The following is a 15,558-nucleotide window of genomic DNA, read 5'->3' as shown; positions in this document are numbered from 1 at the left end:
GAGAAACATCAGGATTTGTGAGATTTATTGCAAGAGCAAGGGCAAACTCCCCACAAAACATAAAGTTTGTATGATGATTTGTGGAACTGGAAAATAATGCGCAGAGTATTTGTATTATTTCTTTTTTTCCTCTCCTTCTTCTTCCAGAAAGTGAATATTTTGGACTATTTTTGTCAAGCTGTCCAGTTGACAAAACAGATGGGAATTGGTGCTATTGAGCCTTTCATCTGGGAAAATGCACTGAATGGGAGACTCTGCCTAATATGGCCGATTGTGACCTTTACCTCTACTGGAATGGACCCCAGTGCATGACTTTGTTACCATGGTGATGATCTTAACTACAACTCTGGAAAACAAAGGTGCTGATTCTCTATCATGCAGGGCTGAACTGGTAAGAGTTCATGTCACCCTGATGGCTTAGCTTATACTAAGGCATTTATGTCTTTCAGGTTACAGGGCTCTGCTCCCATTTTAGACTGCAGCATGTGGAACTGTATTGAATCTGTGGTTCTAAGCCAATTTAAGCATAAGAGTGAGTGAACAAGAAGCATTTTGTATGCCCAACATCACGTTTAGAGAATGATGTTGCCTTGCCCATATATGTGTTCTAAGTATGCGAGGATTCTGTTAGCAGAATGACAGCCATATACAGACACTAGTGATCCCTGAGTAGTGTTTAAGGACTTATTTTTAGGAGACTCATTTGCTATGGAAAATGCCTCACACTGAGCTTTTCTTCCCTGCGGACATCATGCTTGAATTAGGAGACATTCCCAATTATGTTCATAATATGGTGACATCAGATTTAATATGGGTATGTAACCTTGGATATGTTTCCCTAGAACATTTATTCCTGGATTGCCCTACAATTTCACCATTGAAATTCAAAAGCAAAATAGCAATTTTCACTACTGTGAGTTACGGCATTAAAGAAAAAGTAGAGAAAAGGTAAAAATGTATTAATATTGCCTTAAATCCTACCCATCCCCCATAACATGATAAAAGACCTAAACATTTAGAGAATGTTCATGTTGTGAATCACTGTCACATTATCTGCATTTATCAGGCTGAAACATATACCTCCCAAATTGCAGATACCAGTTGCAAAAAATTGTATTTTGGAAGTTGCCTGTCTCTGAGATATAGCAAAAGTTTGTTTGTTAATGTATAGAAGAATATGCCTTGGGAAGCCTCACATTGCATGTTTCCCTTCTCCTTTCCTTCATCTGCAAAAGTTTCATGTTGTAGTAAATTGAAATTTCTGCTACACATGGAAGATGCTAGAAACTATAGTTTGTGCAAATTGTAATTAGTCATCAAATGGGATTTTAATCAGGATCACACTGTAATTTTGATACAGTTGTTAAAGTATATGCAAACTGTAATATGTTTCCTATTAATTATACAGAAGCAGGAAACTGACATTTATGGCAAATTATGAAGAGATCCTTGTAATTTATGTCTTCACATGCAAGGCAGAAGGGAGAGACTTGCAGAAGGCCAAGGCTCGCTCTGATGGGTTCTCAGAACAACTACAGGTGGTCCTCAGTTAGCAACCACTTCTTCAGTGACTGTTCAAAGTTATGATGGCGCTGAACAAATGATACTTATGACTGGTCCTCGAGGTTCCAGACATCCTAGCACCCCTGCAGTCATGTGATAATCTTGGCGCTTGGCAACTGGCTTACAATGATTGCAGCATCCCACGGTCACATGAACACCATTTGTGACCTTCCCCAACGGCTTCCCACAAGCAAAGTCAATGAAGAAGCCAGCAGTGAAGGTCATAGGTTGCTTGAGTAAGTCTCCCCTGCCCATCAGCGGCCACCCCAAGCTTCGCTGCGCTCACACCACACTGTCTCCCCACGCACTCTCATGCGTCCTCCCCCACCTGGTAGCCTTGCCACACCAGCCCCCTGCACGCCTTTGCACACCCTCCCTCACCCAGCAACAGCCACCCCAAGGCTTGTGCTTGTGCTGTGCCACACCAGCCCCTTACGCACCCCTGTGCACCCTCCCCCACCCAGCAGCAGCCACTCACCTGCCTGCCAGCCTGCTTGCAACCCACCTCAGACTTGCAGCTTCCTGCCAGCTTCCTTTCTGACTTTGGTTGTTGGAAGCTGGCAGGAAGTTGCGAGGAGGTCCTTGCTTAATGATACCTAATTTTTGCTTAACAATGGCAAAGAGGACTTCCGGGATTGCTGTTGCTAAGCAATGCAGTCAAGTGATGTCATGCTTTATGACCACATCACTTAGCAATGGAAATTCTGGTCCCAATTATCATAGTTAACTGAGGACTACCTGAAACTGTGATATGATTTAAAAGTCTGTCTATTTTAAAACTAATAAAAATATCTCCTAACTTTAAATTTAAATCTTTTCTACTGCTCACTAATATGGAATAGTTTCAAAATGTCTCAGTCAACATAATTAGATCTCTAGAGAACATCCACTTTACCTTTCACCCATAATTCTCAATTCCACAGTAATTCTATGTATATTCTGTCTCCTTCATTGTTTGTATTGTCGCGTCATAATTAATTTCTGATATGTATTAGTGTATACACATATTCCCTCTCCTTTACTTGCACTCACACAGATTCACAATGTATTCTGAGCACAGAAATAGAGATTTAATGCCAATTTTTGGTTTGGTTCTTTTTTTTTTTAGGCACCACATTTTGATGCGTGGTAAATACCTTGCATGTTTTAATGTGGTACTAATATTTAATATTTCCTGGCATCCAAGGAAACTTTAGCAAAGCAGATGTAAATAAACAGAAAGCCATCTTACTGTTCACAAAGGTTATGGATCAAGTTATCTGAATAGAAATACAGAAAATAAATTCTTTGCTTACTATAAGAGGAATATTGTAGATGAGTAACATACTCCTTTACTTCCTGATTTTACTATATGGTTTAATCATTATGAAATGAAATTACAGTTAAGACAGACTGAAATGGTCTCATTTCCTCATTTTCATTTTTTTCTTGGGCCTAAGCTTTGCCTTTTGAATAAAGAAGAAATAAAGATCTTCAAGGTAAGGGCCAGAAAAAAATGGAAAAATTCAGGAAAACCCTGGAGTTTTTGCTGATGTTTTGTTCATTTGTTTTATGATGTTCTTTAAAATTAGAAGCACTGCACTTTTTCAGTACTGTGAAAAATGATTATGAAAAATACCTTAATATATTTATTTTAAATAATGCATAACATGTTTAAGATATGAAACACATTTTCTAAATTTTGAAATACTTATACCAGATCAGGAAAGAAACTAAAGGTGAAAGAGTAGAGAAGCTTATTTCAATATAGGCAAGCATTTTGTTTTCAAAATACCATGAGAATTATGAAATAATAAGAATAGGATTTGAAGAACTGGTAGTATGTCAGATTCACAAAATAAGATGGTAATGCTATTGTTGAACCTGTAAGGTAAAAACCAGGGGATCTCAACTTCCTTTTCTAGAAGCCCTCTAGGTCTAGATAACCCAGCTCCACTTCCTGACTTGGTGTGTCTTCTGGTGTGTGTATGCCTCATCTGGTATCCTCCCCTTACCCCTGGTATGTGAGAGAGATAGGGCTCCCACTATCTGAATTACTTTTCTGGCAAATTAAAATGAAAATGAAAAAGAGAAAGAGAAATAAATGCTATAGCACCACTTCCTGGCCCTGTGGCATTGAGACATGTGGCTAAGGTGATCAGCTGTTTCCCCTTCCCTTTGAGAGACAGACCAATCTCATAAGAGATAAATAAATTCAGATTTTATTTAAAAAAGAAAAAAGGGAATGTAAAACAATTCCCTTTTTAGCTGTTAGTCACATGCAAAACATTCAGTGGCAAAAAAGATAAAAAGTCAGAATTGTGCAAATCACAGCTGTGATTTAAGATTTCCCAAGGGATGGGTAAAAGGGAAAGTTTACAAGATGATGTTGGTCTGCTTATAATTTGGAAGCAACTCTGCTGTAGAGGTTTCAAGTTGCATAACACAGGTAGTTACTGAGCTTCCACAGAGAAAATAAACACCAAAGACAGATTTTTCAACCTTTTGACCCTGGAGGAACCCTTAAAGTGTTTTTCAGGCCTCAGGGAACCCCTGCACATTCAGGTTCAAATATAGGTTACAAGTTACAAAATTATTATATTTGTTTGATGTGTAGGCCTGTATATATGCATTAACAGTGTTCTTAAACTAAAAATAAAGAATGAAACTTACCTCTTTAATGTGAAATTGCCCAAATTTGAAATAATTTTTTAAATGAATTGTGATCTCCCAGGGAACCCCTAGTGACCTCTTGTGGAACCCTTGGGTTCCATGGAACCCTGGTTGAGAAACACTGACCAAAGACAATAAAGCTTAAATAGCAAGAGACAGAAATAAATGAAGATTAAAATTCTATGTTCTATGGCTAAACCTATTCTTTAGAGACAAATTGATTCCTGATGCAAAAGTGTCCTACTTGTTTCCCTGGATTTTATTTATCTTGTAGATTCCAAGCTTTAATAAAAGCTCAGGAGGATGTTGGTATTCCTTTCCTTCATCTAGCCCTCATTCCCAGTTTCATTGTTTATTCTAAAAAGATCTCAACTTTTCTATCTAGCAGAAAGGGAAGATGTTTTAGATAATCTCCCAGAGTATTTTAGATAATCTCTCCATGATTCCAAGCCATGCCTCAGTCAGCTTGAATGTGGATTGAAATTCAGATGTGGCTGACTGTCAATTAATATAGGATGGGACTTGATACAGAGAATGATTAAATAACACCTCATGTGACAATAAGGGTATTCTGAGCCTTGCTTTCCACTTTTTCCCCCTTAGCGTTTTCCTAAAAATCAGTGCATACTGTAGAAGATAAAATCCAAAATACATTATTTTAAAAAAATAGCTATCTGATTCTCCTAAACAGGCAAAAATAAACAAAAGCTATATTTCTTAACTTTTAGCTGCATTTGGAGTTTTTTTTAATTAATTAATCAACACACACACATACTTACGTACATACATACATACAGCTGTTGTCTAAATAAATTGTACTTTTCAGTTTTATACACCAAACATATGTTTATGAGGATCCCATTATATGTTATACATAATATGAAATTAAAGTGACTTTATATCAATAAAGAATGCTATAATAAACATTGCATAACTTTAATTTTTTTCACTTAGCTTCTCTTTTTGGTGAAAAAAATGGGAAAAACAGTATTTTCCTACTGCTTCAACATTCACAGAAAGGTTACATCTTTAATTTAGTGGGTCTTATTTGCTGTACAGCAGTCCAGCCTAATTTTTAGAGTGTATGAACCTGGAATTTACTTAGCACATAGTCCATTTAGTTCAATAAAACTTATTTATCAATAGACACATTGTGTTACAAGATTCAGAGAAAAAACAAAAAAGATAATTGGTGAAAGATAAAATTTATTAACAACATTAAATCTACCTGACTACAAAATTGTTAACATAAATTCAGATGCACTTTCTTCTATAAAAACTTGCCTCTTTTTTGGCAAATGAAATGGAAAAGAAGAGCAAAATATGAAGGGACAGTGTTGGATTTATTAAAAACAGAGCCAGCTAGTTAAACTTTAGAACCATTACTGCAATCGCTGGATAAATTTCTCTTATTGATTCCTGCACTGTCTCTGTTTTCGTTTTTAAATAAAGAGTCCTACAGTGATGATACTGACATAAATGAACATTTTAAAAAATTTACAACAGAACAGTTTGGATTATTTCTTTTTCTATATGGAGTAATTTTGGTTTTGATTGCTTCAACTTTGTTCCACTAAGAATAAGATCAGAAATGTTTTGGAAGCAGTAGACTTTTTTTAAAAATACAAATTTCAATATTAATTGTTTTTTTAAATAAGCAATCAATATAATTCTGAAGAAAAAAATGGAATGGACAAATTGAAGTTGTCACTTCAGCTTTGCTTACATACATGATCTTATAGCCTTTCTGGCATTTGGAGTGAAGATGTTATAATATGGTCTGGACTTCAGCATAATTCCTAAAAATGTGTGACTAGATCTTATGTTTGTTTTTAGCACACTCCAAAGAAGATGAGTCAAGGATCCACTCTCTTCTCATGTGGAATGATGGGTGAGTACTACTCCCCCCCGCCCGCTATGATGTGGATGCATATTACAAAGGATCATTCAGCATGGATTTTGAAATAGATTCTCATTGTTTCATTTTGAAGAAAAATACTTTGCCCCCCCCTTTTTTTGCAAACTAAGAAACCCATTTCCTAATTTTACATGTGTTTCTCTTTGAACATCATATGGTTAGCTTTAGATCTCCTTTATATTACATAATATGGCACTCAGCTGATAAGTGTTCTGTGAGTAAATTTCCAACTGGCTGTCCTGCATGTCAAACTCTTTGTGACCTTTGCCTCACCTCAAGTATTTTAGTATCTAATAAATCATCTATCTTCACTCCAATCTAAACCATATGAACTTAACTGGGGCAACTGAACAGATTCCATATATAAAACTGCTAATTGGCACATCTGGCACATTCAAACTTTGATCTGGTGATGCTTGGTAATCAAATTCCACTTAGTCACTGATATGTAATAAAAATTATTTATAATTCTCTGCTTGCTTCAAAATTAAATTTTTGTAATATGGGGTATTTCAAGAGTATCCTTTGTTCTGAAACTGCTTTTGTATTACTTATTTGTACTATAATCTATTAGGTCAAATGGAAGACCAGTTCCTAGTCTTTAAAAGGTAGAAGAGCAGTCATTGTTTAACTGGTAACCTTGTGCTGCTGCCAATAATGATATACTGTGCTGGCATGTAAGCTACCATCCATATGACTAGAGATATATATTGAAATTTATGATGGTTTGAAGTGTGGCTGATTGCCGTTAAAGGACTGGCTGTTTTTTGAAAGACCTAGTCCTGTGTTGTAGTCTTTTGTTTCTTATATGACTGAGCAATGACCTCTAGCACCAATTAAAATGTTAGGTAGACTTTGAGCCCAACTATTCTATAACAAAAGCCAGTACTTTCCAGACAAAGCATCTGTTCCCTCTATTCATAGGCATTACCCTCATTAGAATTAATGGGATTGAACAATTGTACGGAAGGAGGCATTTCTCAAGCTTCCAGAAATGGAAGTTGTCTGAACAAAATGTGTATGGTGTATGTGCTGGTTAGATGGGAGATTGTTTGTATATATGTGCATGTCTTTAAAGATCCAGGCTTTGAATACAAGACGTGAATTGAAGAATGGTTCTTTTTTATGTTTCATTCATTCATTCATATATATATGTCTGTGTGCACATGTGTGTGTGTGTGTGTATATATATATATATATATATGAACAATGGTTTAAATATTAATAATAGAGTTTAAAATGTGTTACTTAAGATCTTTCCAACCAACAGGTCCTCCTATCATCTTTGGAATTGTTGTCCAATATCTATAGAGAGTACCCCATTGGGGAAGGCTTAGTTACTGTATATTAATGCTGATCTTTGTTTTCTACAATAACCTGTTTCTAAAGGTAATCTTCTTGCTGACCATAGCACCCCCTATGCAATTGTCTTTGTCATGCCCAATCAAGAAGAGCAAATCCAATTGGCACTATTATTGTTTTGCTTTGTAATTTTAGGCATTTTTCCCAGTACTTTTTTATTTTGGCTTTTAACTGGCCCACATTAACCAGCCAAGTCATTGTTGAAACTTGCTCAGATAGGTTCACTGCTGACAGCCACAGTGAATTTCAAACTTCTAGGCTATTTTCGATTAGATAATTAAGTTCTTGTTTATGCAGAAGATGGAGACAAATACATCCTTTCAACTTTGGTTTTGGATTAGAAACTGAAGAAATAAAGTGCCTTATGGGACTTCTTTGAAACAGGGAGGGAACTTGACTAGCTTTCTTGCCTTCTTGGTCAAGAAAGGTAGGGTGTCTTTAGAACTAATTGTTCATTTGGCTTTCAGTGGAAGCAGAAAATGTAGGCACTACTAAAGCTGATTAGCTCATTATATAAACAATGATGGTCTTGAAGAACATATTTTATAAGTTGAATAGTAGCTGGATAGGCCAACTTTTCTCAAACCCAAGCTCTCGCCAGATGTGCTAGAGTGCAATCCCAGAGTTCTCATCAGGCATGTAGCACTTCTGGAAAGGAACCAGGCTGAGGAAGTTTGGGATGGACTGCTGTCTAGATCATTCTGCCTCTTAAACTGAAACCAATTGAGAATGGTGACTCATGTTGAACTCTTACTGCATAAGCCATGGGAAAACTATTTTTTGGTTCCTAAAGTCTTGCCAACTTGCCTGAAGGAGAAAGCTAGGCAGGCCTGGCACTTTATAAAATATCTTTGTCTTAGGAATACTGGTGCCCTTTTATAATACTCCTGTTTCATTTTTGCATGCTGCAGTTTTACTCAAAATTTACAGAAAACTGTGTATCATATTCTCTTACCTTTATTTACAATATGTGAAGGCTTTCCTAAAATCTGAGTCATGGAACGATTTTGCTATTAACTCATTAACAAAATGCTGTGGGATATCCTATTTTTGCAGAAACTACTTGTTTTTTAGGGTCCGTGATCAAGTCAATGCCTTGTTAATACTGCTATGTAGTCGTTCACTTTTTATGACAAAATATTTACATACATACATACATATATATATGTAATGTAATGTAATGTAATGTAATGTAATATGTATATGTAATGTGCCAGGAGTTGTGGTAGTTACTAAATTTGCTACTGATTGGTAAGGTGGCCTGTTGTGAAATTCTAAGGGATTGATTGCTTTTGACAGAAACAGACATGTACTTTTATGAGTGAAGGGTAAGGTAAAGGTAAAGGTTTCCCTTGACGTAAAGTCCAGTCGTGTCCGACTCTAGGGGGCGGTGCTCATCTCCGTTTCTAAGCCTTTAGAGCCGGCGTTGTCCATAGGACACTTCCGGGTCATGTGGCCAGCATGACTCACGGAACGCCGTTACCTTCCCGCTGAAGCGGTACCTATTGATCTACTCACATTTGCATGTTTTCGAACTGCTAGGTGAGCAGGAGCTGGGACGAGCAACGGGAGCTCACCCCACCGTGCAGTTTCGAACCGCCGACCTTCCGATCGACAGCTCAGCGGTTTAACCCGCAGCGCCACTGCGTCCCTTATGAATGAAGCCACACCCTAATTCTGCCTTTTTTACTCATCCATCTACTCCTTCTGATTATCACAGTGGTGCCAGGTATCAGTTACTCAGTATCCTAGGGAATAGCTAGAGTAGTCCTTCAAGTGGAAGACCTCCAAGGTCCCTTCAACCCTATGATTCTATGATTCTAGTCTGATAAGCAGAACAGATTTTGAAAGGAGAGAACAATTTCTTAGTGAAAAAGATGCCAGTTTCTGCCCTTGATCTCCTTTTAGTTCCTTGTCTTTTTCTCCCATGTGAAAAGAAAAGTTACAGCCTTACTTTGTGTATAGAAGTTACAGTTATCCATCATTCGCTTGTGATGGTGGGTTTCTCTTTTTTCTTTTTAATGCATGCTTTCCATACAGTGACAATTCAAAGCAAATGTTTTCCAGAACATTAATCCAGCCGTGCTTAGACATGTTTGGAAAAGATCTTCCCAAAAGAAAAAGAAACATTTAGACTCCTGAGTTCATCAGAAATATGGAAAAAGAACATTGGTAGCTTTTGAATAACCAAGAGCAACCAAACAATTCACCAATGTACTCAACTGTACAGGATATTTGAAGCTTCTGGATTGTTTAATTCAAATGTTCTTCAGTTTTCATCAGTGAAGCACTTGTATTTCTAAAAATTGCAGAAAGGATCCAGCTTTGGGGGGGGCAGCTTTTCCCCCCCTGCAATCTGTGTGTATGTTCCAGGGTGATGTTGTCAGCCTCTTTTAATTTCGGTATTCCTCATATTTATTTATCTATTGGTAGCAATAGCAGTAGGCTGGAAAGATATAAAGAGGAGTTTTAACTTGTTTTATTTTATGTATTGCAGATTACATAAGAAAATATAAATGGAAATTTCAATAAAATATTATAAGCCTTCATACCACCAAATGGAATGTGCTAGTTAGCTGGCATGTCTTCTTGCAGGTATCTAGGATATCACTTCCTGGAATTCCCCCCAGCATGACCTTTGACTCAGCACATATGGAGGGCATTAGACGGGGAAGGCTGCTAGCACTGACAATTCAGTTCTTTTGCTGTCTCTTGGGCATTCACTTTTTCTTCTCCAATTAACAATCAAGAAGCTGTGCTTTGGTGAGCATGCTCAGACTTCACTGGGCAGGGACAGGAAGTTTAATGTTCATATTTTTAAAAGAATTGTAGTGCTGTGTATGTTGAAGCTCCCATGAACTCTCTGCTTCTTAGCCTTGCTTCTCAGCAACCCAGTTTGGCTCCATTTTTGTCAGCTTTGGACAACTGTTAGAAATAAAAGGTAAAACACATAATTAAATTATCACAAAGAACCCCTATATTTATTTCCAATTAACAATGACATATCGTAATTGTGAACTGTTTTTTAGTACAGAAGATTTTAAAAAATAGCTGATTTTGGAGAAAACAAACTGTCCAAGTGGTGATTTCCATTTGTGTGAAAGGTACACACTGTGCTGTGTGCATTACTCAAGAGGTAAATGTTGTGCCCTCATTCCTTTCTCTTGCTAAGGCACTACCCAGATGTCTTTTTTATTTTTTAAATGAGCTAAACAAGAAAGAAAATGTATTGACATCTTTGTATTATTAGACAACTTTTACTGTATTGCTGGCATTAAATATATTCCTTAGTGAGAAGCTGCATCTTGTAAATAAATAGAAGGAACAATATGAAGGCTACTGTCCTAACAGTCAGGAACCACACTGAGACAAGGAATAGGTCTCTAGTATTTTATTACTGCTACATTAGACAGAAAATCCTAACAAACTGAAGAAGCGTGGGAAAACCCAGACAGATAAACCCCAAAAGTTAAGGTGGGTCTGATCTGTGTCTCTCTGAACGGCTGCTTAACTCCTCAGTACTACGCATGCGTTTTCCCCCCTGGATAGGGGTCCCCTCCTGCTCACCATCAGTACTCATGACATCACCCTCCCCTCCAGATTCACATTCCATTTCAGCCCCCTCCTTTCCAGAGTTCCTTCCTCCCTCCAGGGACTCATGAGAGTCCATCTCCCCCTCCAAACTCCCATGGGAACTGGGCAACGATGGAAATTCTTCAAAGGAAAACTCCAAGGACTAATCAGTGCTGCTCTCCAGGTCTGATAACGCTTCTGGCCCAGGTGGCTGCTGCTGGAAAATAGCTAGATAATTAGAAGATTCTTCCCCCCTCCCCCTTGGGAAATGCAAGCCGGAGGTGGAGGGCTACAGCTCCCCCTCCTCCTCTCTCTCTGGCCTCAGAGCCTCTGGCGGGGATGGAGGTTGCCAACTTATGAACTCCTCTGCTTGGGATTCCTCTGCTTGCTCAGTCAAGTGAGGAATCTCTGGTAGAGTGCGAGGCTTGGGTTTGTGAGGGAAAAGCTGATGGAATCATTGAATCAGCGTTGGTGCATGCACATCTCTGGCATTTTCCCACGTGTGCTCTTCCTCAGGGTACCCTTTCCAGTGTATTAAATATTGGATGCCTCTTCCCCCCCTCCTAGAGTCCAGAATTTCCTCGACTTCATATTCCTCCTCCCCCACCACAATTACTGGAGGCGGGGGGGGAGCATTTGCGATCATAAGGTACTTGGGGGAGGGTCTTTGGCTAGCAAGGCTCTGTGAAAGACTGGATGGATTTTCATGGATGCTGGCAGCCTTAAGCAATAAGCCAGTGGATTTATCTACTGTACCACAGTGAAAGGGCCCACAAACTTAGAGTCCAACTTCTTGGAGGGCCTGGTAGAGGTCAGAAAAAAAGATCTCAGACTACTGGCGGAGCTGCTGCTGCTGCTGCTGCTGGCACTGGTTGTGAGTTAATCGAAGCTGGTTGTTGTAACTGCTGTAGCATGGCTGCTTGTAATATGTTGATCTGGAGATCTACTTGCTGATGTTGTTGCAATGCTGCTGCCAGTTGTTGGATGGCTTGCCGAATTTCCTGGTTTTCCGAAGACATTTTTCCAAATGTCTCTTCCTTTTTTTTTTTTTCCTCCCTCTTTCAATGGGAGTAGTAGAGTTTGTTAGGATTGATGTCCTAACAGTCAGGAACCACGTTGAGACAAAGAATAGGTCTGTAGTGTTTTGTTACTGCTACATTAGAGAGAAGATCCTAACAAACTGAAGAAGCGTGGGAAAAACCCAGACAGATAAACCCCAAAGTCAAGGCGGGTCTGATCTGTGTCTCTTTGAATGGCTGAACAATTCATCAGTGCTACGCATGCGCTTGACAGTCTGGATGGGAGCTCCCTGCTCGCCATCCTTACTCATGACAGCGGGTCTGATCTGTGTCTCTTTGAATGGCTGCTTAACTCCTCAGTACTACGCATGCGTTTTCCCCCCTGGATAGGGGCCCCCTCCTGCTCACCATCAGTACTCGTGACAGCTGCCAGTTTCCACCATGCATACTATTTACACCATGTAAATTAATGCACGATGAATTAGATGCAGGTGCTTCACTCAACAGATATGTGATAAAATATTGGCTAAAAAGCCTTGTTCTATATGCCATGCTCAAAAGCATACCCATTATTTTATGTACTGCAGTAATTATTTTATGTACTGCAGTAAATTATTTTTATAAGTTATTATAAAGGAGAAGATCATAGAGGAGAACTGAGCAGAAGGGTAAATCGTTATGTATTTAGCTTATTTTTGTGTGCTTAGCAAACATAATTCATAAAGTTTATGCTGTATTTACAAAGGAAGCACTTGAAATGACTGAAACAAAAGATTCTAGATGTTTTCCCTCTGTTTTGCTGTCATTTTAAATAGATTTGCTCAGATCTAGTTTTAAGCTTGCTCCCATCTAACTTAATATTTGTATAACAGAGAAATGCTAGCATGGTTATGATTTCTACTGCCATGGAGGCAGCAATCTTCTTTTCCTATAAGTTTCTATATGAACCCGCTGGAAGCATTAAACGCCAGAGTTTTAAGTGTCTCATCAGTATACTAATGATGCCCAGCGATATTTACCTTAGTTGTCTAATGTTGATGCTCAGTCTAAAAAAGGCAGACGTTCCATTGATGAGAAGCTTGTTACTAATAGGAGGGCCAGTTTTTTGTAGATGTGGTTGCATAGCACCTGAGCCCAGTTTCAACTGATATACCAGTTATCATTTCTTGGAGAAGCTAGATCTAGCAATAGTGGTCCATGATTTCCCACTAATCACTCACCTCTGAAGCAACTCACCCCTGAAGCATGTTTAGAACCTCGTTTAGTGCAAAATGTATTTATTATTTATTATTTAAATTTATATCACTGCCCGTCTTCCCCAGCGGGTGACTCTGGGCAGTTTACAATAAAAGTAATAATAAAAACATATAAACCTAAGTTACAATATAAAAACTTAGATAAGATAATGAATATAAAATCCAAGAGGAGATGGAATCACAATCAATAAGGGGTGCTATGGTGCCAACCACCCCCAAGTGGAGCTGTTACCCTCCCCATCCCAAGCAAGGATCAATCTTCAATTTCTTCTGGAAGGCCAGGAGTGAGGAAACCCGTCTCAACTCCGGGGGCAAGATATTTCAAAAGGTGGGCGCCACTGCCGAGAAGGCCCTCCTCCTGGACCCCGCTAGATTAAATTCTTTTGCTGATGGGGTCTGTAGCACGCCCTCTCTGCCTGACCGGGTGGGGTGGGTCAATGTTATGGGGATGAGATGGTCCCTCAGGTAGCCTGGTCCCATGTCATGTAGGGCTTTAAAGGTGATAACCAACACCTTGAATTGAACCCAGAAGCAAACTGGTACTCGGTGGAGCTCATGTAACAGTGGTGTCACATGTGCCGATTTTACAGCACCGATAACTGTCTGTGCAGCCACATTCTGGACCAGCTGAAGCTTCCAGATACTCTTCTAGGGTAGCCCCATGTAGAGCACATTGCAGTAGTCTGTGTGGGAGATGACAAGGGCATGAGTGACTGTTCGGAGGGCATCTCGATCCAGGAATGGGCGGAGCTGGCACACCACCCGAAGATGTGCAAAGGCCCTCCTGGCCGCGACTTCCACCTGCTCTTCGAGCAGGAGTCGTGAGTCCAGGAGGACCCCAAGGTTCCGCACTGGTTCCGAATGGGGCAGTGCTACCCCATCCAGAACCAAAGCTGACAACTTCCTGGAAACCGAGGGGCCATCAGTCCACTGCCACTCGGTCTTACCAGGGTTCAGTTGAAGCCTGTTGTTCCCCATCCAGACCCCCACAGCACCCAGACAATTGGAGAGGGTGGAGTCCACATCACTTACTTCACCTGGGATGGAGATATATAACTGAGTATCATCAGCATATTGATGATACCTCATCCCATGGTGACAGATGATCTCAACCAGCGGTTTCATGTAGATGTTGAATAGGAGAGGAGAGAGAACTGAACCCAGTGGCACCCCACAATAGAGGGGTCGAGGGTCGGATCTCTCCTCTCCTACCACCACTGATTGGGAACGGCCCTGGAGGAAGGAGGTGAATGAGAGCAAAACTACACCGCCCACCACCAACCCCCTGAGCTGCCCCAAAAGGATACCATGGCCGATGGTATTGAAAGTCGCTGAGAGGTCCAAGAGATCCAGGATGGATGCATTCCCTCCATCCAGCTCCCGCCAGAGATCGTCCATAAGTGCAACCAATGGGGTCTCCGTCCCATATCCTGGCCTGAAATCTGACTGAAAGGGGTCCAGATAATCCAATTCCTCCAGAATCCTCTGGAGCTGCAACGCAACCACTTTCTCAACCACCTTTCCCAAAAAGGTGTTCCCAGTCTATCAAGGGGTATCCGCTGGGGGGTCTTGGCCAGGGGTTGCAGGGGCTCACCGGGATCCGCCAGGGTCTGCCAAGGTCTATGGAAGGTCCGCCCAGGTCCACCCCAGGTATGCTGCTGCCACCACCAGAATTCACCGACAAAAAGCTCCGCTGCTTCCTTCGGGGGGGGGGATCCTACCCATCTCCCATCCCTCAAATCCGACCCGATTTTAAGGTCGGAAAGCCCACCAGTTCCCTCCTCAGCTCCCCAGCTGACATGGGAGCTAAAAAGCAGCTAAAGAGCAGGGTTTGTGGGGGCTCGTAGAGACCCAAGTCCTCCCCGCTAGAAAGCCGTGGTCAGCTTTCTTTGGTTTGCTTTTTAGCTCTTGCTTTGTTATATAGCATGGTGATCTTGCATTCATTTTACTGGCTGACAGTTGTTTTCACACACAATTTAAGGTGCTGTTTTTCTTTATCTCATATTTTTGTATTCTTTAAAAATGTTCCTCAGCTTTCTTGAGTTGACAAAAATGTGGTGTGTTCATTAATAAATAAAATCAGTGCAAGTTAGTGATGAAGTTATACCAGCTTACTGCGTGAAGAGAAGATTTTAAAAGAATGCATAGAATTAAATAAATGAAGAAGCCTCTTTTCCACTCTGCTGACAGAGGTTGGCATAGTTCAGAGACTGTG

General features: G+C 40.0%; 1 protein-coding gene across 2 annotated transcripts in view; it reads left to right on the top strand.

Moving 5' to 3' along the window:
* Positions 1–15,558, top strand: part of FAM53B (family with sequence similarity 53 member B) — a 121,769-nt gene that overhangs the window by 42,814 nt on the left and 63,397 nt on the right. Inside the window, exons 3-4 of one of the 2 annotated variants that reach the window (XM_063307323.1) lie at positions 148–359; positions 6,052–6,106. In XM_063307323.1, coding sequence (XP_063163393.1) covers positions 6,067–6,106 — 40 coding nt within the window. In that variant the 5' untranslated portion in view covers positions 148–359; positions 6,052–6,066. Of the gene's footprint in view, positions 1–147; positions 392–6,051; positions 6,107–15,558 lie in introns of both variants that reach the window. The other variant, XM_063307322.1, reaches the window with a different exon arrangement.

The sequence above is a fragment of the Candoia aspera genome, chromosome 6, assembly GCF_035149785.1.
Source record: "Candoia aspera isolate rCanAsp1 chromosome 6, rCanAsp1.hap2, whole genome shotgun sequence".
Classification (NCBI taxonomy): domain Eukaryota; kingdom Metazoa; phylum Chordata; class Lepidosauria; order Squamata; family Boidae; genus Candoia; species Candoia aspera.
The sequence above is the reverse complement of the archived record's forward strand: the minus strand, read 5'-3'. Positions and strand labels throughout refer to the sequence as shown.